Source organism: Engystomops pustulosus, chromosome 2 (assembly GCF_040894005.1).
Source record: "Engystomops pustulosus chromosome 2, aEngPut4.maternal, whole genome shotgun sequence".
In the NCBI taxonomy this organism is placed as follows: domain Eukaryota; kingdom Metazoa; phylum Chordata; class Amphibia; order Anura; family Leptodactylidae; genus Engystomops; species Engystomops pustulosus.
This window is the reverse complement of record NC_092412.1, coordinates 255124351-255149739: the sequence shown is the minus strand read 5'-3', so window position 1 is coordinate 255149739 and position 25389 is coordinate 255124351. Positions and strand designations below refer to the sequence as shown.

The window sequence follows — 25389 nt, the reverse complement described above, 5'->3', positions numbered from 1 at the left end:
CTATCTATCTATCTATCTATCTATCTATCTATCTATCTCATATCTATCTATCTCATATCTATCTATCTCATATCTATCTATCTATCTATCTATCATCTATCTATCTATCTATCTATCTATCATCTATCTATCTATCATCTATCTCCTATCTATCTATCTATCTATCTCCTATCTATCTATCTCCTATCTATCTCCTATCTATCTCCTATCTATCTCCTATCTATCCCCTATCTATCTATCTCCTATCTATCTATCTCCTATCTATCTATCTATCTATCTATCTCCTATCTATCTCCTATCTATCTATCTATCTATCATCTATCTATCTATCTATCTATCTATCATCTATCTATCTCCTATCTATCTATCTATCTATCTATCTATCTATCTCATATCTATCTCCTATCTATCTATCTATCTATCTATCATCTATCTATCTATCTATCTATCTATCTATCTATCTATCTATCTATCATCTATCTATCTCCTATCTATCTCCTATCTATCTATCTATCTATCTATCTATCTATCTATCTATCTATCTATCTATCTCCTATCTATCTCCTATCTATCTATCTATCTATCTATCTATCTATCATCTATCTATCTATCTATCTATCTATCTATCTATCTATCTATCATCTATCTATCTCCTATCTATCTATCTATCTATCTATCTATCATCTATCTATCATCTATCTATCATCTATCTATCATCTATCTCCAATTTATTCATCTCATATCAAAGTGTGGAAATGTTTCAGTGGGTCTGTGCTCTGGGTGCTGGGGGGGGCTGCGCTCTGTGTTCTGGGTGCTGTGGGGGCTGCACTCTGTGTTCTGGGTGCTGTGGGGGCTGCGCTCTGTGCTCTGGGTGCTGGCGGGGCTGCGCTCTGTGCTCTGGGTGCTGGTGGTGCTGCGCTCTGTGTTCTGGGTGCTGGGGGTGCTGCGCTCTGTGTTCTGGGTGCTGTGGGGGCTGCGCTCTGTGTTCTGGGTGCTGTGGGGACTGCGCTCTGTGTTCTGGGTGCTGGGGGGGGCTGCGCTCTGTGTTCTGGGTGCTGGGGGAGCTGCGCTCTGGGTGCTGGGTGCTGTGGGGGCTGCGCTCTGTGTTCTGGGTGCTGGGGGTGCTGCGCTCTGTGTTCTGGGTGCTGGGGGATGCTGCGCTCTGGGTGCTGTGGGGGCTGCGCCTTGTGTTCTGGGTGCTGTGGGGGCTGTGCTCTGTGTTCTGGGTGCTGTGGGGGCTGCGCTCTGTGTTCTGGGTGCTGTGGGGGCTGCGCTCTGTGTTCTGGGTGCTGGGGGTGCTGCGCTCTGTGTTCTGGGTGCTGGGGGTGCTTCGCTCTGTGTTCTGGGTGCTGGGGGTGCTGCGCTCTGTGTTCTGGGTGCTGTGGGGGCTGCGCTCTGTGTTCTGGGTGCTGGGGGTGCTGCGCTCTGTGTTCTGGGTGCTGGGGGGGTGCTGCGCTCTGTGTTCTGGGTGCTGGGGGGGTGCTGCGCTCTGTGTTCTGGGTGCTGTGGGGGCTGCGCTCTGTGTTCTGGGTGCTGGGGGTGCTGCGCTCTGTGTTCTGGGTGCTGGGGGTGCTGCGCTCTGTGTTCTGGGTGCTGTGGGGGCTGCGCTCTGTGTTCTGGGTGCTGGGGGTGCTGCGCTCTGTGTTCTGGGTGCTGGGGGTGCTGCGCTCTGTGTTCTGGGTGCTGGGGGTGCTGCGCTCTGTGTTCTGGGTGCTGGGGGGGGGGCTGCGCTCTGTGTTCTGGGTGCTGGGGGGGCTGCGCTCTGTGTTCTGGGTGCTGTGGGTGCTGCGCTCTGTGCTCTGGGTGCTGTGGGTGCTGTGCTCTGTGTTCTGGGTGCTGGGGGTGCTGCGCTCTGTGCTCTGGGTGCTGTGGGTGCTGCGCTCTGTGTTCTGGGTGCTGGGGGTGCTGCGCTCTGTGTTCTGAGTGCTGTGGGGGCTGCGCTCTGTGTTCTGGGTGCTGTGGGTGCTGGGTTCTGGGTGCTGGGGGTGCTGCGCTCTGTGTTCTGGGTGCTGGGGGTGCTGCGCTCTGTGTTCTGGGTGCTGGGGGGGCTGCGCTCTGTGTTCTGGGTGCTGGGGGTGCTGCGCTCTGTGCTCTGGGTGCTGTGGGTGCTGCGCTCTGTGTTCTGGGTGCTGGGGGTGCTGCGCTCTGTGTTCTGAGTGCTGTGGGGGCTGCGCTCTGTGTTCTGGGTGCTGTGGGTGCTGGGTTCTGGGTGCTGGGGGTGCTGCGCTCTGTGTTCTGGGTGCTGGGGGTGCTGCGCTCTGTGTTCTGGGTGCTGGGGGGGCTGCGCTCTGTGTTCTGGGTGCTGGGGGTGCTGCGCTCTGTGCTCTGGGTGCTGTGGGTGCTGCGCTCTGTGTTCTGGGTGCTGGGGGTGCTGCGCTCTGTGTTCTGAGTGCTGTGGGGGCTGCGCTCTGTGTTCTGGGTGCTGTGGGTGCTGGGTTCTGGGTGCTGGGGGTGCTGCGCTCTGTGTTCTGGGTGCTGGGGGTGCTGCGCTCTGTGTTCTGGGTGCTGGGGGGGCTGCGCTCTGTGTTCTGGGTGCTGGGGGTGCTGCGCTCTGTGCTCTGGGTGCTGTGGGTGCTGCGCTCTGTGTTCTGGGTGCTGGGGGTGCTGCGCTCTGTGTTCTGAGTGCTGTGGGGGCTGCGCTCTGTGTTCTGGGTGCTGTGGGTGCTGGGTTCTGGGTGCTGGGGGTGCTGCGCTCTGTGTTCTGGGTGCTGGGGGTGCTGCGCTCTGTGTTCTGGGTGCTGTGGGTGCTGCAGTTCTCTACTTCTGTGATAGAATGTTTTGTGTTAAAAAAATAAATAAATAAATACAAAAATCCAAAACAACTTCTTTTTGCTTATTCATGTTACTAAGACAACAGGAAGCGAGTGTTTCCTGCGCGGCGGTGGCCATAATTGTCCTTGTGCCTGTAATGTTCTGTGTGGGAGAAGCGGCGCCCGGCTGGATGGTGCGGCAGCTGCCAGTCACTGCCAGGGTCTCCTCCGCCTGACCCCCTCCCTGCCCGGATTGTAAAACCTTCACACCTCCGGGCAGGAGGGAGGTAAAAATATATAAAAATTCTAAACTCGATAGAAACAAAAACGTGACCTCAGCGTCTGGAGGAGGTAGAAGGGAATTTGGAAGAACTCGCTTTTAACCCTTAGTGGGTGCTAAACTTCTTCACCAATTGTGTTATAAAGGGGTCAAGCACAGATTTTCTCATACAGTGGTCACTTCTCAGTTTTTAAAGTAACTTTTCGGAATATATTTTTTGGATTTTTTCACTGTCTGTCTATGGACTTTTGCCCGTGACGGATGAATGTTTTTTTTAAAATGTATGTTTTCATATCTCTTTATCCCCAATTCTGTAGAATTGTGTAATTTGAAAGAGGAGATTTTTATCTTTAATATGACACCAGAATCATGTTTAAAGGTGCTATAGAACCAAATATACTGGTGTCTAAATTTTCTCATCTCATCTAAGTGTCACACGACTTTGGAGGAGAATTTTTATAGGTAAACTGATGAGATTTCACATAAAAGAGAGGATTCTAGAAAGGACATTTCATCCCCTACCTGAGGGGGGCAGTAGTGTAATGGGGTAAAATCTGATGACAGGTTCCCTTTAAGAGTGGCCAAAACTGGTCATGTGACACATCCCGTAAACTGTCTGACAGATTGTCCTCCTGTATTTTTCTATCTGATCATCTTAACGGGCTCCGACGTCTTATTGAGGGAGCGGTGGGCGGGTTTATATTGTGGGGAAAGGTTTGCGGTATTTCCCAGAACGATCCGACATCTCCCTGACCATTCCCGTTTTTTTATAATAATATGAAATTAATTAGAATTTTTTTTTGAATTCCGGGATCCGGAGGAGTGAGACGCGTCTGATGTGTGCGGTCATGTGGACGCTGATGCATGGCGTTGTCATTCTCCGCCCGAGGACGTTGTGCAATCGCTGTAGATAAACAGTCACATCTGGGACAGATGCTGCCGCTCTCACACATGAGACATCCGAGACAGCGCAACGTCCTCGGGGGGATAGGATACTGTGTAATACTGCTACATGTATAAATAATACCGCCTGGAAACATGCAGAAGCCTAATAATACAACCATAACACTGCCACACTATTCCCCCATTACACTGCCCTATAGTGTACAGATTATACCGTCATACACTGCCCACATACATGCAGTATCTGAATACTACCATATAGTACCAAAATAATACCATTATACCATAGCGAGATACATACAGTATAAACATACTACCATATAGTGCCCTCGTAACACTGCCACACTATTCCCCCATTACATTGCCCTATAGTGTACAGATAATACTGTCATACAAACAAAGTTTCAGAATACTGCCATATAGTACCCAATTCATTCCATTATACCATGTCTAGATGCATATAGTATCCACATATTACTACTATATAGTACACTCCTAACACTGCCATAGTACTCCCCATTACACTGCCCAGTAGTGAACAAATAATACTGTCATACACTGCCTACATACAGTATCTGAATATTACCATATAGTACCAAAATAATACCATTATACCATAGTGAGATACATACAGTATAAACATACTACCATACAGTGCCCTCGTAACACTTCCACACTATTCCCCCATTACACTGCCCTACAGTGTACATATAATACTACCATATAGTACCAAATTCATTCCATTATACCATGTCTAGATGCATATAGTATCCACATATTACTACTATATAGTGCATGCCTAACACTGCCATAGTACTCCCCATTATACTGCCCAATAGCGAACAAATAATACTGTCATACACTCTCTACATACATACATACATACATACATACAGTATCTGAATACTGCCATATAGTACCAAAATAATACCATTATACCATAGTGAGATACATACAGTATAAACATACTACCATACAGTGCCCTCGTAACACTTCCACACTATTCCCCCATTACACTGCCCTATAGTGTACATATAATACTACCATATAGTACCAAATTCATTCCATTATACCATGTCTAGATGCATATAATATCCACATATTACTACTATATAGTGCACGCCTAACACTGCCATAGTACTCCCCATTACACTGCCCAGTAGTGAACAAATAATACTGTCATACACTGCCTACATACATACATACATACATACATACAGTATCTGAATACTGCCATATAGTACCAAAATAATACCATTATACCATAGCGAGATACATACAGTATAAACATACTACCATATAGTGCCCTCGTAACACTGCCACACTATCCCACTGTTACACTGCCTTGTAGAGTACAAATACTACCGCCATGCACTGCCCAGATGTATACAGTACCTGAAACACACTGCTATATAGTTTTCAAATAATATGATAATCCCATATTAGATACATACAGAATCCAAAGTAATACTGCCATACAGTGCCCTCATAGCACTTCCACACTATCTCCCATTACACTGCACTATAGTGTAAAGATAATACTGCCATACGCTCCCCAGATGTGTACAGTAATTGAAACATACTGCAATATAGTGCCCAAATAATATGATGATCAATACCAGATACATATAGTATCCAAGTAATACCGTAATACTGCCATACAGCGCCCTCAAAACACTTCAGCACTTTCCCAATGCATTGCTTTATACTACATAAATAATGCTGTCATACACTGTCTAGAGGGCAATATCTAAATAATACTACCAAATACTTCCCAAATAATACAATGATACAATGTCTTGACATATACAGTTCTCACACAATACTATCACATACTGTAGCGCCTTATAACACGGTGACGCTACTCGCACATGGGATTATGTTACAGAGCACAAATAATAGTGTCATACAGTATCCAGATATGTACAGCACAGAACATCAACAGTGACCTTATAACACTGCCATATAGGGGGTCATTTACTAAGGGCCCGATTCGCGTTTTCCCGACGTGTTACCCGAATATTTCCGATTTGCGCCGCTTGTACATGAATTGCCCCGGGTTTTTGGCGCACGCGATCGGATTGTGGCGCATCGGGGCCGGCATGCGCGCGACAGAAATGGGGGGGGCGTGGCCGAACGAAAACCCGACGTATTCGGAAAAACCGCCGCATTTAAAAACCGAAAATGTGTCGCTTGGGGAGCGCTCACCTTCACCTTCTATGGGATGGTGCATTCCGGGGCGTTAAGATTATTTTCGGCGCTGCAGCGCCACCTGGTGGACGGCGGAGGAACTACCATCTTAAATCCCAGCCGGACCCGAATCCTGTGCAGAGAACGCGCCGCTGGATCGCGAATGGGCCGGGTAAGTAAATGTGCCCCATAGTGTCCATATAATAATGTCAAATGATGCATTCACGGGATTTCTTATGTTCTCACCTGTAGTGTGATGGCGGCAATTCCTGGATGACATTTTGGATTTGAGATAATTGACTTCCCTCCACGGAACATGACACCGCGTCCTGAGAAACCAGGAGAGAAAAGAGATTACACCGGAGTGACAGGAAGACATGGTATTATAGCAGTTACACACCTTTATATAGAGAGGGCAGTATTATAGTAGTTATATTCCTGTACATAGGGGGCAGTATTATAGTAGTTATATTCCTGTACATAGGGGCAGTATTATAGTAGTTACATTCTTGTACATAGGGGGCAGTATTATAGTAGTTATATTCCTGTACATAGGGGCAGTATTATAGTAGTTATATTCTTGTACATAGGGGGTAGTATTATAGTAGTTATATTCTTGTACATAGGGGGCAGTATTATAGTAGTTATATTCTTGTACATAGGGGGCAGTATTATAGTAGTTATATTCTTGTACATAGGGGGTAGTATTATAGTAGTTATATTCTTGTACATAGGGGGCAGTATTATAGTAGTTGTATTCTTGTACATAGGGGGCAGTATTATAGTAGTTATATTCCTGTACATAGGGAGCAGTATTATAGTAGTTATATTCTTGTACATAGGGGGCAGTATTATAGTAGTTGTATTCTTGTACATAGGGGGCAGTATTATAGTAGTTATATTCCTGTACATAGGGGGCAGTATTATAGTAGTTATATTCCTGTACATAGGGAGCAGTATTATAGTAGATATATTCTTGTACATAGCGGGCAGTATTATAGTAGTTATATTCTTGTACATAGGGGGCAGTATTATAGTAGTTATATTCTTGTACATAGGGGGCAGTATTATAGTAGTTATATTCTTGTACATAGGGGGCAGTATTATAGTAGTTATATTCTTGTACATAGGGGCAGTATTATAGCAGTTACATACCTTTATATAGATAGGGCAGTATTATAGTAGTTATATTCCTGTACATAGGGGGCAGTATTATAGTAGTTATATTCTTGTACATAGGGGGCAGTATTATAGTAGTTATATTCCTGTACATAGGGGGCAGTATTATAGTAGTTATATTCTTGTACATAGATGACAGTATTATAGTAGTTATATTCTTGTACATAGGGGGAAGTATTATAGTAGTTATATTCTTGTACATAGGGGGCAGTATTATAGTAGTTATATTCTTGTACATAGGGGGCAGTATTATAGTAGTTATATTCTTGTACATAGGGGGCAGTATTATAGTAGTTATATTCTTGTACATAGGGGGCAGTATTATAGTAGTTATATTCTTGTACATAGGGGGCAGTATTATAGTAGTTATATTCTTGTACATAGGGGGCAGTATTATAGTAGTCATATTCTTGTACATAGGGGGAAGTATTATAGTAGTTATATTCTTGTACATAGGGGGCAGTATTATAGTAGTTATATTCTTGTACATAGGGGGCAGTATTATAGTAGTTATATTCTTGTACATAGGGGGCAGTATTATAGTAGTTATATTCTTGTACATAGAGGGCAGTATTATAGTAGTTATATTCTTGTACATAGGGGCAGTATTATAGTAGTTATATACATGTACATAGGGGGCAGTATTATAGTAGTTATATACCTGTACATAGGGGGCAGTATTATAGTAGTTATATTCTTGTACATAGGGGGGCAGTATTATAGTAGTTATATTCCTGTACATAGGGGGCAGTATTATAGTAGTTATATTCCTGTACATAGGGGGCAGTATTATAGTAGTTATATTCCTGTACATAGGGAGCAGTATTATAGTAGTTATATTCCTGTACATAGGGGGCAGTATTATAGTAGTTATATTCTTGTACATAGGGGCAGTATTATAGTAGTTATATTCTTGTACATAGGGGCAGTATTATAGTAGTTATATTCTTGTACATAGGGGCAGTATTATAGTAGTTATATTCCTGTACATAGGGAGCAGTATTATAGTACTTATATTCTTGTACATAGGAGACAGTATTATAGTAGTTATATTCTTGTACATAGGGGCAGTATTATAGTAGTTATATTCTTGTACATAGGGGGCAGTATTATAGTAGTTATATTCTTGTACATAGGGGGCAGTATTATAGTAGTCATATTCTTGTACATAGGGGGAAGTATTATAGTAGTTATATTCTTGTACATAGGGGGCAGTATTATAGTAGTTGTATTCTTGTACATAGGGGGCAGTATTATAGTAGTTATATTCTTGTACATAGGGGGCAGTATTATAGTAGTTATATTCTTGTACATAGAGGGCAGTATTATAGTAGTTATATTCTTGTACAAAGGGGGCAGTATTATAGTAGTTATATACATGTACATAGGGGGCAGTATTATAGTAGTTATATACCTGTACATAGGGGGCAGTATTATAGTAGTTATATTCTTGTACATAGGGGGGCAGTATTATAGTAGTTATATTCCTGTACATAGGGGGCAGTATTATAGTAGTTATATTCCTGTACATAGGGGGCAGTATTATAGTAGTTATATTCCTGTACATAGGGAGCAGTATTATAGTAGTTATATTCCTGTACATAGGGGGCAGTATTATAGTAGTTATATTCTTGTACATAGGGGCAGTATTATAGTAGTTATATTCTTGTACATAGGGGCAGTATTATAGTAGTTATATTCTTGTACATAGGGGCAGTATTATAGTAGTTATATTCCTGTACATAGGGAGCAGTATTATAGTACTTATATTCTTGTACATAGGAGCAGTATTATAGTAGTTATATTCTTGTACATAGGGGCAGTATTATAGTAGTTATATTCCTGTACATAGGGAGCAGTATTATAGTAGTTATATTCTTGTACATAGGGGGCAGTATTATAGTAGTTATAGTCTTGTACATAGGGGGCAGTATTATAGTAGGTATATTCCTGTACATAGGGGGCAGTATTATAGTAGTTATATTCCTGTACATAGGGGGCAGTATTATAGTAGGTATATTCCTGTACATAGGGGGCAGTATTATAGTAGTTATATTCCTGTACATAGGGGGCAGTATTATAGTAGGTATATTCCTGTACATAGGGGGCAGTATTATAGTAGTTATATTCCTGTACATAGGGGGCAGTATTATAGTAGTTATATCCCTGTACATAGGGGGCAGTATTATAGTAGTTATATTCCTGTACATAGGGGGCAGTATTATAGCAGTTATATTCTTGTGCATAGGGGGCAGTATTATAGTAGTTATATTCTTGTACATAGGGGGCAGTATTATAGTAGTTATATTCCTGTACATAGGGGGCAGTATTATAGTAGTTATATTCTTGTACATAGGGAGCAGTATTATAGTAGTTATATTCCTGTACATAGGGAGCAGTATTATAGCAGTTATATTCTTGTACATAGGAGACAGTATTATAGTAGTTATATTCTTGTACATAGGGGGGCAGTATTATAGTAGTTATATCCCTGTACATAGGGAGCAGTATTATAGTAGTTATATTCCTGTACATAGGCGGCAGTATTATAGTAGTTATATTCCTGTACATAGGAGGCAGTATTATAGTAGTTATATTCCTGTACATAGGGAGCAGTATTATAGTAGTTATATTCTTGTACATAGGGAGCAGTATTGTAGTAGTTATATTCCTGTACATAGGAGGCAGTATTATAGTAGTTATATTCCTGTACATAGGGAGCAGTATTATAGTAGTTATATTCTTGTACATAGGGAGCAGTATTATAGTAGTTATATTCTTGTACATAGGGGGCAGTATTATAGTAGTTATATTCCTGTACATAGGGGCAGTATTATAGTAGTTATATTCCTGTACATAGGGGGCAGTATTATAGTAGTTATATTCTTGTACATAGAGGGCAGTATTATAGTAGTTATATTCCTGTACATATGGGGCAGTATTATAGTAGTTATATTCCTGTACATAGGGAGCAGTATTATAGTAGTTATATTCTTGTACATAGGGAGCAGTATTGTAGTAGTTATATTCCTGTACATAGGGGGCAGTATTATAGTAGTTATATTCTTGTACATAGAGGGCAGTATTATAGTAGTTATATTCCTGTACATATGGGGCAGTATTATAGTAGTTATATTCTTGTACATAGGGGGCAGTATTATAGTAGTTATATACCTGTACATAGGGGGCAGTATTATAGTAGTTATATTCTTGTACATATTAGGCAGTTTTATAGTAGTTATATTCTTGTACATATTAGGCAGTATTATAGTAGTTATATTCTTGTACATAGGTGGCAGTATTATAGTAGTTATATTCCTGTACATAGGGGGCAGTATTATAGTAGTTATATTCCTGTACATAGGGGCAGTATTATAGTAGTTATATTCTTGTACATAGGGGGCAGTATTATAGTAGTTATATTCCTGTACATAGGGGGCAGTATTATAGTAGTTATATTCCTGTACATAGGGGCAGTATTATAGTAGTTATATTCTTGTACATAGGGGGCAGTATTATAGTAGTTATATTCTTGTATATAAGGGGCAGTATTATAGTAGTTATATTCTTGTACATAGGGGGCAGTATTATAGTAGTTATATTCCTGTACATAGGGGGCAGTATTATAGTAGTTATATTCTTGTACATAGAGGGCAATAGTATTGTATGCAGGATAGGAATAATTTCCTCAGCTATGAGATTCTTATGGTTGTGACTGGAATTTCTCCTTTATATGTGACTTTATTACAGAGCTGTTCTGTCTGTTTCAGTTTTGCGGTTTAGTGCCCCTCAAATATTTATCTTGCACTTGCCGTCTTGTCCTCCCTCAGTCTCGGGCAGGAATGTGTGAGATTGTGTATGAGGTGATGTCACAGTCCGGCAGCTGTGGGAGGTTTGTAGTGTTTGTGTACTCGGATTTGTCCGGTCTGTCATCCAGATAAGCAGAATACAGTGGATGAGATATGACACCGATCCAGACCAGGCCCCAGGCGGGAGCAGAACACAGACTCCCTATGGATCCTCACGGCTCAGCCAATAATCCCTGCAAACTTATCCAAACTATGAACTGTTACAGCAGAACTTAGTGTAAAGTTGATGGATTGTCACTATAAGTTAAGTTTAGATTCTCCAAAAAGATTGACTGCACCAACAAAATAGTGAGTGCAGATCTGGAGTATAATACAGGATGTAACTCAGGATCAGTACAGGATAAGTAATGTCATGTATGTACACAGTGACTGCACCAGCAGCAGAATAGTGCGTGCATTGTCATTCTGCTGTGAGCTACTGACGGGTGTGGTTGTGTGCTGCTGAGCTCCTGCACCACCTGGAGCAAACCCAATCCACCCAGGCCTGCTCTCTCCTCCCCAGGGAGGGAGTGGGTTCTCTGGGATGAATCAAGCTGGAAAGTCCCAGGCTCCTGTCTCCCGGACCAGGCCGGCGGGAGGCAGGAAAAGCAAGTTACCGGCCAAAACTGATGGCGTGAGAAGATCTGCCCGGAGCCAAGGACGCAGCGATGTGACCTCGGCTGCCACCCCCAAGACCCAGGGAAGCCGCAAGGTCTCCGGAACACAGAAGATCAAGGCAAGTGACATCAGCCTAAGTGCTCCTCCTGGAAAGCTGGATGTATGTGCGGGAAAGCTGGGTGGTTCAGCTGAAAAGCTGGGTGCTCACGGGGGTGTGCAAAAAGCATGGGGTGATCTTAAGGCCCGGGAGTCTGCTTCCATCTATGGCTCCCGGATTGCTGAGCACCTCCGTGAGTACGAGGAAGCTGGAAAAGCGCTGAGGAGGCTCCAGGAGGAGATAAGGGAGACCTTGGCCCTAGCGGGGGTGGCTACGCAGAGAAAGAAAAAGTCTGATCTTCTTAACACCATAGACAGACTAAAAGCCGAGGTCACCGCTCTGCAGGAGAAGCGTCATCTTATCCGTGAGCACAGCGGTCCGTTTCGTGAAAAGCTGGAGAATGACGCCCGGTTTGATGACATGCGCCAGGAGCAGCTGAGAAAGCTGAAGGGGCTTGAGATCCAGGCGGATGATGGCGATGATGAGGAGGATGAGGAAGACCTGCCGTGTCCGTCTGGTGGCCTGCACCAACACCAGCAGGCCTCGCACGACAGGCTGCCTGCGGAGCAAGCGCCATTACCATCAGGCTGCGGCTCTGCCAACCTGGAGGAGGAAAGTGATGACAGCGGCCAGGGGGGGGCGCTAATGGCTCAGATCCGTCAGCTTGAGTCCCCAGTTCACCTCCAGAACTTCTCCTTCGGCGATGATATGCCAGATGACGACCTAAAGAGAAAGAAGACGAGACCCAAGAAGACCAAGACGTCTCAGGAGGTGAATCTGGTGTTTCGTCCCCTCCCTGTTCCCTCCGGGCGGGCAGCAGTGCCAGCCTGTCGTGTAGGCCCCGTTGCCCAGCCCAGCACGAGTCCTGCAGTGGACCCGGTGCCAGGGTGCGGGGAGAGTGCAAAGCCACGTTCCATCATGGCGCAGAGCACCAGCCTTGTTTGTAGTAGCAAGGATGGTGCAGGGAAGGCATCGGCCGAAAGGCCGGACAGTGAGGGCGATCCAGCAGGTCCTGGTACTGTGCGCCGCCCCCTAGTGGGAGGGGGGGGTGGCCCAGTGCCAGGGGCAGTGGCGGTGGCTCCTGTGGCCCTTAGCGCTGTTGCTTGCTCCGGTGAGCAGCGGCAGTGTGATGGGGCTGCTGGGGCTTGTAGTGCGGCGCCTCCCAAACATCCCGTGCAGCCTGCAGAGAAAGGCGCAGAAAAAGTATTATTCTGTATTGGTGCATCAAACTCTGAAGACATAAAAGGGGCAAAAAAACTGTCTGGAGTCTGTAAGGACAAGAGGCCTCTACCACCAATCGAGCAGCGATGCTCAAACATCATAAAAACTGCTGGACAACAAGGGGTTAATGCCAATGAGGCAGAGGGCACAAATAAGATCGGGGTTGGAGCTGCCTCTTCTCAGGCTGTATCAGCTATGGAGGTGGCTCTACCCCCAGTGCCCAGTGACGCCGAGGCAACCCCAGGTCCTCCTGGCCCAGCTGGTGTGAGTGATGCAAGGAAGCGAGGCAGTATTGTACATAGTGTGGTGAATGTTGGGGTGGTGAATGGCGCTGAGGGGGATCCTGGTGTGAGTGCTGGACCATCTGCACCCCCAGTGGTGGCCGCTCCCATAAGGAGCTATGCGAGTGTCACCGCTGGGGCAAGTGGGGTTAACTCCTTGTCTCCTGGCTCTGGGAACAGCGTTTTGCAAAGGCGTCTTCTGGAGGCTCTCAGGAGAGGGGAAAAGTCAATCACTGTAGAGGGGAGAGAGGTTGATCTGTCCTTCTGGACAGACAGGCATGGCCTGGCAGCCTTCCAAGAGAAAAGGGGGGGAGAGACTGTATGGTCTTTACCCACAACTGGGCCCGGAGCTGCCCGTAGGAATGTGGTTCGTCTTCGCTGGAGGGGCAGTGACGCATGCCCACCCAGGTCAAGGGTGGTGGAGCTCCTCCTGAAGATGAACTTCAGGGCTAGTGACATCTTTGCCCTGATACATCCTTATGGTACTCCGGAGTTCGATGTCAGCTTTGTTCGGCCGGAGGGCTTAGAGCTCTTCTGGTCGAATTATGAGCTGGCAAAGAACGAGCCCGCATGGCGAGACTTTGCTGTGCAAGCAGTGTCTCGCCAAAACACAGTCAAGAAGGTGACCGTTTTGACCCGTAACGAGTCACTTTCTTGCATGGACATCATGACTTGGCTAAGTCGTTATGGTGAGGTTGTACAGGTACCTCAGAAAAACCGCGATGAATTTGGCATTTGGTCTGGAGCCTGGACCTTCATGATGAAGTTGAAGTGTTCAGGCGGCACAGTCGCCCACATTCCCTCTTCAGCCTTTCTTGGGCGAGACAGAATCCTGATTTTCTACCAGGGGCAGCCGAAGGTCTGTCACAGGTGCGGTGACCCCACACACTTTAGCGCCAGCTGCCAAGTGCAGAAGTGTGCGTTGTGTGGTGGGCTAGGTCATCTCGCTGCATCCTGTAAGGACATTAGGTGTAACCTGTGTGGTGAGCTCGGTCACCCTTTCAGCCGTTGTCCTCGCTCCTTTGCCAATGCGGTTGTGACCCCAGTGGAGGAGAGCCATGAGGTTGCTTCTGCTGGGGAAGGTACCAGCAGAGGTGGAGGAGCTAAGGGGCCTGTGAAGAAAAGCAAGAATAAGTCACCTTCTCAGTTGAGGCGGCTTGAGGCCAGACAAAAAGGGAGAGACCTGGGGAAGCCTCAGGTTGCTGGGGTGACCCTGGGTCCTTCCTCAGAGGCTGGTCATGCTACTGAGGCCCTGAGGGATGATGAGTTGGATGAGGAGGTCAGGAGGATGGAGCGCGAGAAAGGTGCCATGTCCTCCACGTCCTCCCATTATGAGAGTATGGATGAGGATAACAGGATTTGGCTAGAAAATAAGCGCAAGCAGAAAAAGAAAAAACGCGGCCTATCTAAGGTACCTAAGGAAGGGAAAACTTCCTCCCCTCTGGTTGAGCTTTCCAACCGGTTCCTCACCCTCGATGAGATCGCCTCCTCGGGAAGAGAGGCTGAGGGTGGGGTTCTGGAGGTGGCGGCGGAGCAGCCTGCAGGGGGCGCCGAGTCTCTATCCTCTGGGGAAGCTGGGTCCTCAGAGTGGGAGACTGACTCAGAGTCAGGAGACAAGGACGAAGGAGAGGGTGGTCCGGGTGGGTCCTTGGGGGCCAGTAATAATATGGACACCACAATCTCATTAAAGAGAAGCTGCCCCAATTCTGAAGGTAAAAGGGAAAAGGGATCATCCTCAGAGGACAGTAGAGGGAAGGGAGGCAGTAAGAAAAAAGCCGTCTAACTCAATCACTCATGATGGCGGCACCCACTCCGTTGACGCTGGCGTCCATTAATGTCGCCAGCATTAAGTCTGATGCGGCTAGATTTGCGGCCTTTGATTTTCTCGGCCGTGTTGAAGCCGACATTTTATTTTTGCAGGAGACCAGGCTGCCAGATTTGGCGGCCGTGTTTAAAGCTAAGAGGGAATGGAGACACGGGCCTTCCTATTGGTCTCTTGCGGCCGAGCCGTATAGCGGAGTGGCGGTCCTTTTTACCGCGCCGGTAGAATGCCGTCGAGTTATTGAGTTAGAAATGGGGAGGTGCCTGATCCTGGATGTCCTCATGAAGGGACAAGAACTGCGCCTAATTAACATCTATGGTCCCCAGTCCAAGTGGGACAGGAAGTGTCTCTTTATGAGGATCAAGCCCTACCTTTTTACAAGTCGGCAGGTGGTCTTTGGAGGGGACTTCAATGCTGTCACGAGGTCCCAGGATAGGGGAGGTTCCAGAGACAAGCTGACTTATGATAGCGTCGCTCTTAATAGCATAGCTAGTGAGGCTCGCCTGGTGGATGTCCACATCCGGCACACCCCAGGCCACGCGGGGTTCACCTATTATAGGGGTAGCTGCAGGTCTAGAATAGACAGGTTTTATTTAAAGGAGGAAGCCATTTCTTCAGCAGTGTCCGTTGTTGAGGTGGAGTTCTCCGACCACTGTCTAATTTTGTTTTCTCTGAATGTTACAGAGACCCCCCGGATGGGAAGAGGCTACTGGAAGCTCAATTCGTCTCTCCTGGAAGAAGCAGAGATAAGACAATCCTTTGAGGACTTTCTTCAGAGCCAGGTACCATTGCTGGGCCTTTGTAGCAGTAAGTCAGAGTGGTGGGAGATGCTCAAGAAAAGGGTGGCGAGATTCTTCCGCCAGCTCTCGAGCCTCAGGAGCCTGGACAGGTACCGCCTGTATCAGGGCCTGAGGAGGAAACTCGAGCATCTCGTCTCGACTGGAGGTAGTCGTGAGGACATCTCCAGAGTGAAATCCTTGCTGAAGAGGTGTCAGTACGATAGACACGCATCTTTGGTTTTTGAGAGGGATTACGGGAAATACCGCTCGCCCGACCCTTACAGAAACTGCAAGATGTCAGTGAATGGTAAAGTTGTCACAGGACTGGTTGACAGTACGGGATCCCTGAAAAGGTCCAGATCAGGGATTCTGGAGGTCGTCAGATCCTTCTACTCGCACCTCTTGGGCAGGAAGGATCTAGATCGGGATGTGATGTCGGCTTTCCTGGCTGAAACTGTCCCTGAGCCAGGAGTAGACCCCTCTCTTGATGTTTTGACAGAGATGATCAGGGAAGAGGAAGTCAGCCGGGCGATTGAAGGGCTCGCCCTCAAGAAATCGCCGGGTCCGGATGGCTTAACATCCGAGTTTTATAAGACCTTTAAGGACGCCTTGGTTCCCCTCTTGACTGAGGTATTCAATGAGTGTCTTTCCTCGGGCGCTCTGCCGAAGTCAATGAGGAGGTCTGCCCTGATCATCCTGTCAAAGGGTAAGGACCGATCTCGTATTGAGAACTGGCGTCCCATAGCGCTTCTCAATGCGGACAGAAAGGTTTTGGCAAAGGTGCTGTTTAATCGGCTGGTGCAGTTTGCGCCCCGGCTCCTTTCGGGGACCCAGCACTGCTCTGTTCCAGGCCGCAGTACATTTAGTGCTGTGCTTTGTGTTCGGGAGGCAGTGGAGCAGGGCAGGGCTGGTAACTGGAAGGGGTACTTGCTGTCCTTGGATCAGGCAAAAGCGTTTGATCGGGTTAACCACGAGTACCTCTGGTCTGTCCTTCTGAGGTATGGCCTGCCGGGGGAGTTTGTCAATTGGCTAAAGGTTTTGTACGCAGGGGCAGAGAGTTTCCCGCTTGTGAACGGTTGGATTGGCCGCTCTTTTGAGGTCGGGTCTGGTGTTCGCCAGGGTTGTCCTCTGAGCCCACTTTTATACGTGTTCGCGATTGACCCATTCCTTAGGAGGGTTGATCGTGGGCCGTTGGTGGGAGTCGGGATGGACCAGGCGGCACCGGAAGCCACTCTAAGGGTGGTAGCGTATGCTGATGATGTCACCGTTTTTGTGTCCTCGAGAGGGGAGGCGCAATGGGTGATGTCAGAGGTTGACCGCTACTCAGAGGCTTCTGGGTCCAAGATCAACCGGGATAAGTGTGAGAGTCTCTGGCTGGGAGAGGGGGATCCAGGCTTTGATCTCCCGGACACTCTTCCAGGGCCCCAAGACTCTGCCAAAGTTCTCGGCATCGAATTTGGCCAGGGGGATTACCCCATGCAAAACTGGGACGGCAGGCTTAAGATCGCCGCCCAGAAGGTGGACCAGTGGAAGGGTTGGTCTTTGACCCTCAGGGAAAGGGTGAACTTGATTAAAACTTACCTGCTCCCATTGCTGATATATCTGGGCAGTGTGTGCATGTTGCCAGAACCCCTCTGGACTCGGGTCTACAGTCTGTTCTTCCAGCTGTTATGGGGGAATAGGCTGAACCTAATCAAGAGGGAGGTTACTTACCGCACGAGGAGACAAGGAGGGTTGTGTATGGTCAACCCTGTGGTGTTCCTAGTGAATACCTTTCTTAAGATCAATATCGCAAACCTCTGGAAAGAGAGGGCTCCTCCGTGGGTATACTCCTGCAGGGGATGGTTTCGGCCTTTCTTCCAGGAATGGGAGACAGGAGGGCGAGTGAAGGATCTCCGTACACCACATGGGCATCTTCCGGCTTACGCTACCCCGGTTCTGAAGGTGATTCGCCGGTGGGGTCTGGGAATGTGGGAGATCAGGACCATGTCGAGGAAAATCCTTGACAAAAGGGTTCTGTTGACCCATTTCCAGAAGCCTCTGGCCCTCAGGGATTGCCCAAGTCGGGATCTTGGGGTGGGTTTAGGTCTTTTGAATTCCATCAGGATCCCCTTGAAGTTTTGGGACTTGACTTGGCGCTGCTTCCATGGAAAGCTGTGTGTGAGGGACAATCTGAAGTGTAGGAGCTCTGAGGAAAGGGGTTGTCCCCGGGAGGAGTGCGGTGGTCTGCTGGAGAGCATGGACCACTTCCTGCTTCAGTGCCCCTTTAACACAGAGGTGTACAACCGGGTGGGCGCTTCCATCCATTGGCCCGGGTTGGCCGGTCTCTCCTATGCGGAGTGGGCCTATGGAGCATTCAGAGGCCTGGGTGGCCGGGACCGCTGCACGTTATTCCTAGTTAGTCTAGTGGTCAGGTACCACACGTGGAACGCACGGTGTTTAGTATCGACGCAGCGTAAAATCCTCCCGGTGGTTGAGGTGGTTAGGAACATTCTGGGTGACCTGGTGAAGGTGCGCTCTCTGGAGTATGAGAGGCTGGGCACGGGGAGGGCCTCTCTCCTTTGGAGGGGGTTCTCCTTTAGTGTCCCTTAGTCTGTCATCTCCGCTCCTGGTGTTGGGCTGAAGCTGACACTGTAGATTTTTGTTTTGTGTCTGAGGTTATAGTGATGTAGGGGCTTGCAGGCGCCGATCCTGGGCTTTATGTGGTTGGTTTGTTATATGTTGATATGTTTAATGTGTTTGTATTTTGTGTACAGTGTGTATTTATGTAGTTATAGTTAATGTGTATATAGCTTGGTTGGTTTTGGGGTGTTGGTGTTAGGGTGTTAGGTTGGGAGGGGGGTGGACGGGATTCGGACAATATGATCCTGGGCACTGGTCTGGACTATATAGCGCGGACTTTGGACGTTAGACCAGTGTCTGGGTGGGAGGGTGATGGGCGTGGGATTTAGTTAGTTTATATTTAATGTTTTTATTTCCTGTTTGTCTTTTTTTTGCTGTGTATCCTTTAGTTATTTATGGAAAAAAAAAAAAAAAAAAAAAAAAAAAAATTTATTATAAAAAATTATATAAAAAAAAAAAAAAAAATTAGGTGGTGGGATTGGGTGAAGGTTTTGTTTTATAATGCTGATTGTGTGGTGTGTGTGTGGCTGGGCCAGGAGATTTTCGTAAGTCTCTTTTAGTTTGTATTATTGTTTTGTTATTATTATTATTGTTTTGTTTTGCCAGAAGTTATGGCTTGATTTATGTTTATTGTTGTAATGTTTTTCATTTTTATATATAAAATAAAAGATTTACAGGATGTAACTCAGGATCAGTACAGGATAACTAATGTCATGTATGTACACAGTGACTGCACCACCAGCAGAATAGTCAGTGCAGCTCTGGGGTATAATACAGGATGTAACTCAGGATCAGTACAGGATAAGTAATGTCATGTATGTACACAGTGACTGCACCGGCAGCAGAATAGTGAGTGCAGCTCTGGGGTATAATACAGGATGTAACTCAGGATCAGTACAGGATAAGTAATGTCATGTATGTACACAGTGACTGCACCAACAAAATAGTGAGTGCAGCTCTGGAGTATAATACAGGATGTAACTCAGGATCAGTACAGGATAAGTAATGTCATGTATGTACACAGTGACTGCACCAGCAGCAGAATAGTGAGTGCAGCTCTGGGGTATAATACAGGATGTAACTCAGGATCAGTACAGGATAAGTAATGTCATGTATGTACACAGTGACTGCACCAGCAGCAGAATAGTGAGTGCAGCTCTGGGGTATAATACAGGATGTAACTCAGGATCAGTACAGGATAAGTAATGTCATGTATGTACACAGTGACTGCACCAGCAGCAGAATAGTGAGTACAGCTCTGGGGTATAATACAGGATGTAACTCAGGATCAGTACAGGATAACTAATGTCATGTATGTACACAGTGACTGCACCAGCAGCAGAATAGTGAGTGCAGCTCTGGGGTATAATACAGGATGTAACTCAGGATCAGTACAGGATAAGTAATGTCATGTATGTACACAGTGACTGCACCACCAGCAGAATAGTCAGTGCAGCTCTGGGGTATAATACAGGATGTAACTCAGGATCAGTACAGGATAAGTAATGTCATGTATGTACACAGTGACTGCACCGGCAGCAGAATAGTGAGTGCAGCTCTGGGGTATAATACAGGATGTAACTCAGGATCAGTACAGGATAAGTAATGTCATGTATGTACACAGTGACTGCACCAGCAGCAGAATAGTGAGTGCAGCTCTGGGGTATAATACAGGATGTAACTCAGGATCAGTACAGGATAAGTAATGTCATGTATGTACACAGTGACTGCACCAGCAGCAGAATAGTGAGTGCAGCTCTGGAGTATAATACAGGATGTAACTCAGGATCAGTACAGGATAAGTAATGTCATGTATGTACACAGTGACTGCACCAGCAGCAGAATAGTGAGTGCAGCTCTGGGGTATAATACAGGATGTAACTCAGGATCAGTACAGGATAAGTAATGTCATGTATGTACACAGTGACTGCACCAGCAGCAGAATAGTGAGTGCAGCTCTGGAGTATAATACAGGATGTAACTCGGGATCAGTACAGGATAAGTAATGTCATGTATGTACACAGTGACTGCACCAGCAGCAGAATAGTGAGTGCAGCTCTGGTGTATAATACAGGATGTAACTCAGGATCAGAACAGGATAAGTAATGTCATGTATGTACACAGTGACTGCACCAGCAGCAGAATAGTGAGTGCAGCTCTGGAGTATAATACAGGATGTAACTCAGGATCAGTACAGGATAAGTAATGTCGTGTATGTACACAGTGACTGCACCAGCAGCAGAATAGTGAGCGCAGATCTGGGGTATAATACAGGATGTAACTCAGGATCAGTACAGGATAAGTAATGTCATGTATGTACACAGTGACTCCACCAGCAGCAGAATAGTGAGTGCAGCTCTGGAGTATAATATAGGATGTAACTCAGGATCAGTACAGGATAAGTAATGTCATGTATGTACACAGTGACTGCACCAGCAGCAGAATAGTGAGTGCAGCTCTGGAGTATAATACAGGATGTAACTCAGGATCAGTACAGGATAAGTAATGTCATGTATGTACACAGTGACTCCACCAGCAGCAGAATAGTGAGTGCAGCTCTGGAGTATAATATAGGATGTAACTCAGGATCAGTACAGGATAAGTAATGTCATGTATGTACACAGTGACTGCACCAGCAGCAGAATAGTGAGTGCAGCTCTGGAGTATAATACAGGATGTAACTCGGGATCAGTACAGGATAAGTAATGTCATGTATGTACACAGTGACTGCACCAGCAGCAGAATAGTGAGTGCAGCTCTGGAGTATAATACAGGATGTAACTCAGGATCAGTACAGGATAAGTAATGTCATGTATGTACACAGTGACTGCACCAGCAGCAGAATAGTGAGTGCAGCTCTGGAATATAATACAGGATGTAACTCAGGATCAGTACAGGATAAGTAATGTCATGTATGTACACAGTGACTGCACCAGCAGCAGAATAGTGAGTACAGCTCTGGAGTATAATACAGGATGTAACTCAGGATCAGTACAGGATAAGTAATGTCATGTATGTACACAGTGACTGCACCAGCAGCAGGATAGTGAGTGCAGCTCTGGAGTATAATACAGGATGTAACTCAGGATCAGTACAGGATAAGTAATGTCATGTATGTACACAGTGACTCCACCAGCAGCAGAATAGTGAGTGCAGCTCTGGGGTATAATACAGGATGTAACTCAGGATCAGTACAGGATAAGTAATGTCATGTATGTACACAGTGACTGCACCAGCAGCAGAATAGTGAGTGCAGCTCTGGAGTATAATACAGGATGTAACTCGGGATCAGTACTACATGTAACCAGTATGTAGTGCCCAGTAGTTATATAGGCTCTGTGTGTATTAGAGAGATATCTGGTGTATTGTATGATGGGGGGGGGGTCTATAATTAGATATCTATATGACACTTTCACCGTCTGGAATCTCGTCCATTATAGGATTGAAGCTTCTGTAATACTGGACATTGCTGGGATTCCTGCTCTCTACAAGTGATGCTTGTGGTATCTGAAGAGCCCTATATGTAGCAGCTGTGGTGTGTCCGTCACATAGGTTACACTTTAGGCTGAGGGAGGGGGTAACATTCTGATACTTACTACAATATGTACAATAAGCAGAGTGTAACCATCACTAGGAGTCTCCACCAGGTGCATGAAGCCTCAAAGCCATAGCCCAGTGATGACCTCACAGATGTTCTATAGGTAACTACCTATAGGTGATAATAATCTCCTGCTATCTATGTTCCTCAGATCTTGCTCCATGATACATTAAGGTTGGTTAAGATCCCCCCCCCCCCTTACAGCTCTGTCTACCCTGATAACTTCAAGGGTCGAATGTGTGTGAAACTGAACCGAAAGAGGGCTACTCCCCCCCCCCCCCCCCCCGAGGGCATTGTCTAAGTGTTCCCTTGTATTTCATAAACTTTAACCCCAGTATGGAGATCAGGTCTTTACTCAGTTTGTCCACCTCTAAACTGAGGTAATGACCTCTATGTTGGAGCTAGTCACTGGTGTTTAGCCATGACGAATCAGACAAGTAGGTGGAGAGTAGACAAGTAGGTGGAGAGTAGACAAGTAGGTGGAGAGTAGACAAGCCAAGGTCAGGAAGCTCGGGGAGCAATAATCTTCATATCAGCTTAATAGGAATCCAAGGAACCTTATTGCTCAGGCACATTCCTATGGGGGAAAGGTGCCTTAGCAGGGTGTTCCAGGAATTTCAATGAAGTCCTTTCTTATCTAAAGATGTGGCTCCCCTTAAAAGTGAGCCGCCTTGATAGTCACATCTTCAGGATGTGACAACTGATAGATGGCCCAATGATTAACTATTGAGGGTCTATCCCCTCCTACCCTGGTTATCGGGATTGGTTGAACATAGGATGCGCATACTGCAAGGCAGGCGTGTAGGAGAACGGCATTAAGAACTGGCAAAAAGCAACATGGCATGAAGAACATAGAAGAGGTAAGTATTGCCGGTGGTGAGGACCAGCTATGGAATGTGTAGACAACGTCTTTCAGAATATTCTAGAAGGTTCTACAGACACTGCATAGTGTACAGCAGGAGTCTATTCACCGGAATCGCGGTGACCTTCATTCTTTCTACTTTCGGTATCCACTCTACTGATCACCGTAATGTAAGTATAGTCACTGATCCGCAGAAGATCACGACATCTCCGCCGGCGTTAGACAATTACGAGCAGATGAGAAAATAAATAAAGAAGAAAAAATATAAAAGATCTTATCTGCACGGGGAGACTTCCATATCATCAGCCGGAAATCATTGACCCCCTCGGCAGCTGAAGCTCGGCATCCCGTACCTCGAGGGTCCTTCGTCATACGTGACATTGACTATTCCCTGGAGGCCGGAGATGCGTGAGCTGCACCGCGCTCCTTCTATTGACGCCTTGAGTCCGTTTTATTATTCGGAGATCCTCCGCGATGGCATTGTGTGTGTGTGCGTGTTTTTTTATCACGGATGTGGAGGCAACGCAATGTTTTATGGAATCGGAAAAAACATCATCTTCTCTTTCAAGGCCAAGAAGAAGAGTCTGCAGGACCTCCGCTGCTGACATCATCCTATCAATCAGTATGTTACACAGCGGTAAGTGCTGCCATCGGCACTAAGCTCCTCCCACTGACTGCTGGCGTCCGTGTGCCAGTCACCACAAATCATAGGCACCTGCCCCCATGGGAATGTGCCCGAGCAATGAGGAACCAGCTGTCCTGCATAGTTTTAAGTTTTTTAACTTCTGTTCATTTTACCTGACTCTGTACCTTTCAACCTACCCTAACCTCAGCCTGATTACCACATGGACTCTGTGCCACCTATCCTGACCTCAGCTTGATTACCACATGGACTCTATGCCACCTACCCTAACCTCAGCCTGATTACCGCATGGACTCTGTGCCACCTACCCTGACCTCAGCCTCATTACCGCATGGACTCTGTGCCACCTACCCTGACCTCAGCCTCATTACCGCATGGACTCTGTGCCACCTACCCTGACCTCAGCCTCATTACCGCATGGACTCTGTGCCACCTACCCTGACCTCAGCCTTATTACTGCATGGACTATGTGCCACCTACCCTGACCCCAGCCTCATTACCGCATGGACTCTGTGCCACCTACCCTGACCTCAGCCTCATTACCGCATGGACTCTGTGCCACCTTCCCTGACTCTTCTTGGGCTATCCCTATGCAATAACACCCTTGGCCTGACCTCAGCATGTTCACCAACCCTGGTTCTGCCTGGTCCGTTGGTGCCATATTCTAGAATTACTCCACTCACTGGGTCAGATAAAAGATGTTACTTCCAGAGGCAGTGACCTGGACCACTCAGACATCAACCTCAAGAGCCGCCCCTAATCTGTTCAGTAATATACTAGGTGCGCACCCACCGACTCCTGGCCAGAAAGAAGAAAATGCTGTGACCAAAAAGTAACTAAGGGCCCCTAAAGCAAAATGTATAGGGATGGGTGGATCATAGATATTATAGAGCAGAGAGAGGTAGCCACCCGTAATCTTCTATACCAGAGATGTAGGACTAATGGGAATCCACTAGAAAGGATATTCTGAGATGTAATAACAGTTTTTGTGTCTATCTATGGGTTAACAAACCATTGGGCTTGGGATGTTTGGGAGTCAATGTAAACCAGAACTGGGGGTAACTACTGTAGATGGGGTCCAACTCTCACCGAAGGGCCCATGTATACCTGGAGCCGGCCTCTGCTGGACTGCCGTCGCCTTAGACATCCATCCATCCATGCTTGAAAATGTCCTGATTGAATGGACGAAACGTCGCATCTTGAAGGTGGAATAAATCACTTTTATGGAGTGCTGCTTCAGTATCTTTTCCTTTCATCCATGTCATGGTATATTCTCTGGTCTAAGGGACAGCTGTCCAGCAAGGGTCGGCTCCAAGCATACCTGGGCCCTTCGGTGAGAGTTGGACCCCATCTACAGTAGTTACCCCCCAGCTCTACAGGTAATAGATCTGCTTTACACTGACTCTTTTAAACCTTCCCAAGCCCAATGGTCTCCAGAGCTGGTCCCAGTTTATCTACTAGTGGTCAATATCCCCATATGAACATTGGAGGGGAGGACAAAGTGTCACTAGATTACCACCATACATACCAAGATCCACATCTAACCTGAAATTCTCCCACAAAGAGTCTAAATAGAAGAAGTCCCAGTCCTGCAGCAGGGCCCCATTATTACTATACTCATAAGTCACTACTGAGCGCGTGCAGAGCAGTCACAGGATGACCCCCCCTTATCCTGATACATTGTAACGAATGATGG

General features: G+C 46.4%; 1 protein-coding gene across 1 annotated transcript in view; it reads right to left on the bottom strand.

Moving 5' to 3' along the window:
* ARHGAP31 (Rho GTPase activating protein 31) overlaps nt 1-25389 on the bottom strand; it is a 132543-nt gene that overhangs the window by 31979 nt on the left and 75175 nt on the right. The window contains exon 4 of the mRNA XM_072138912.1: nt 6370-6452. Coding sequence (XP_071995013.1) covers nt 6370-6452 — 83 coding nt within the window. The remainder of the gene's footprint in view (nt 1-6369; nt 6453-25389) is intronic.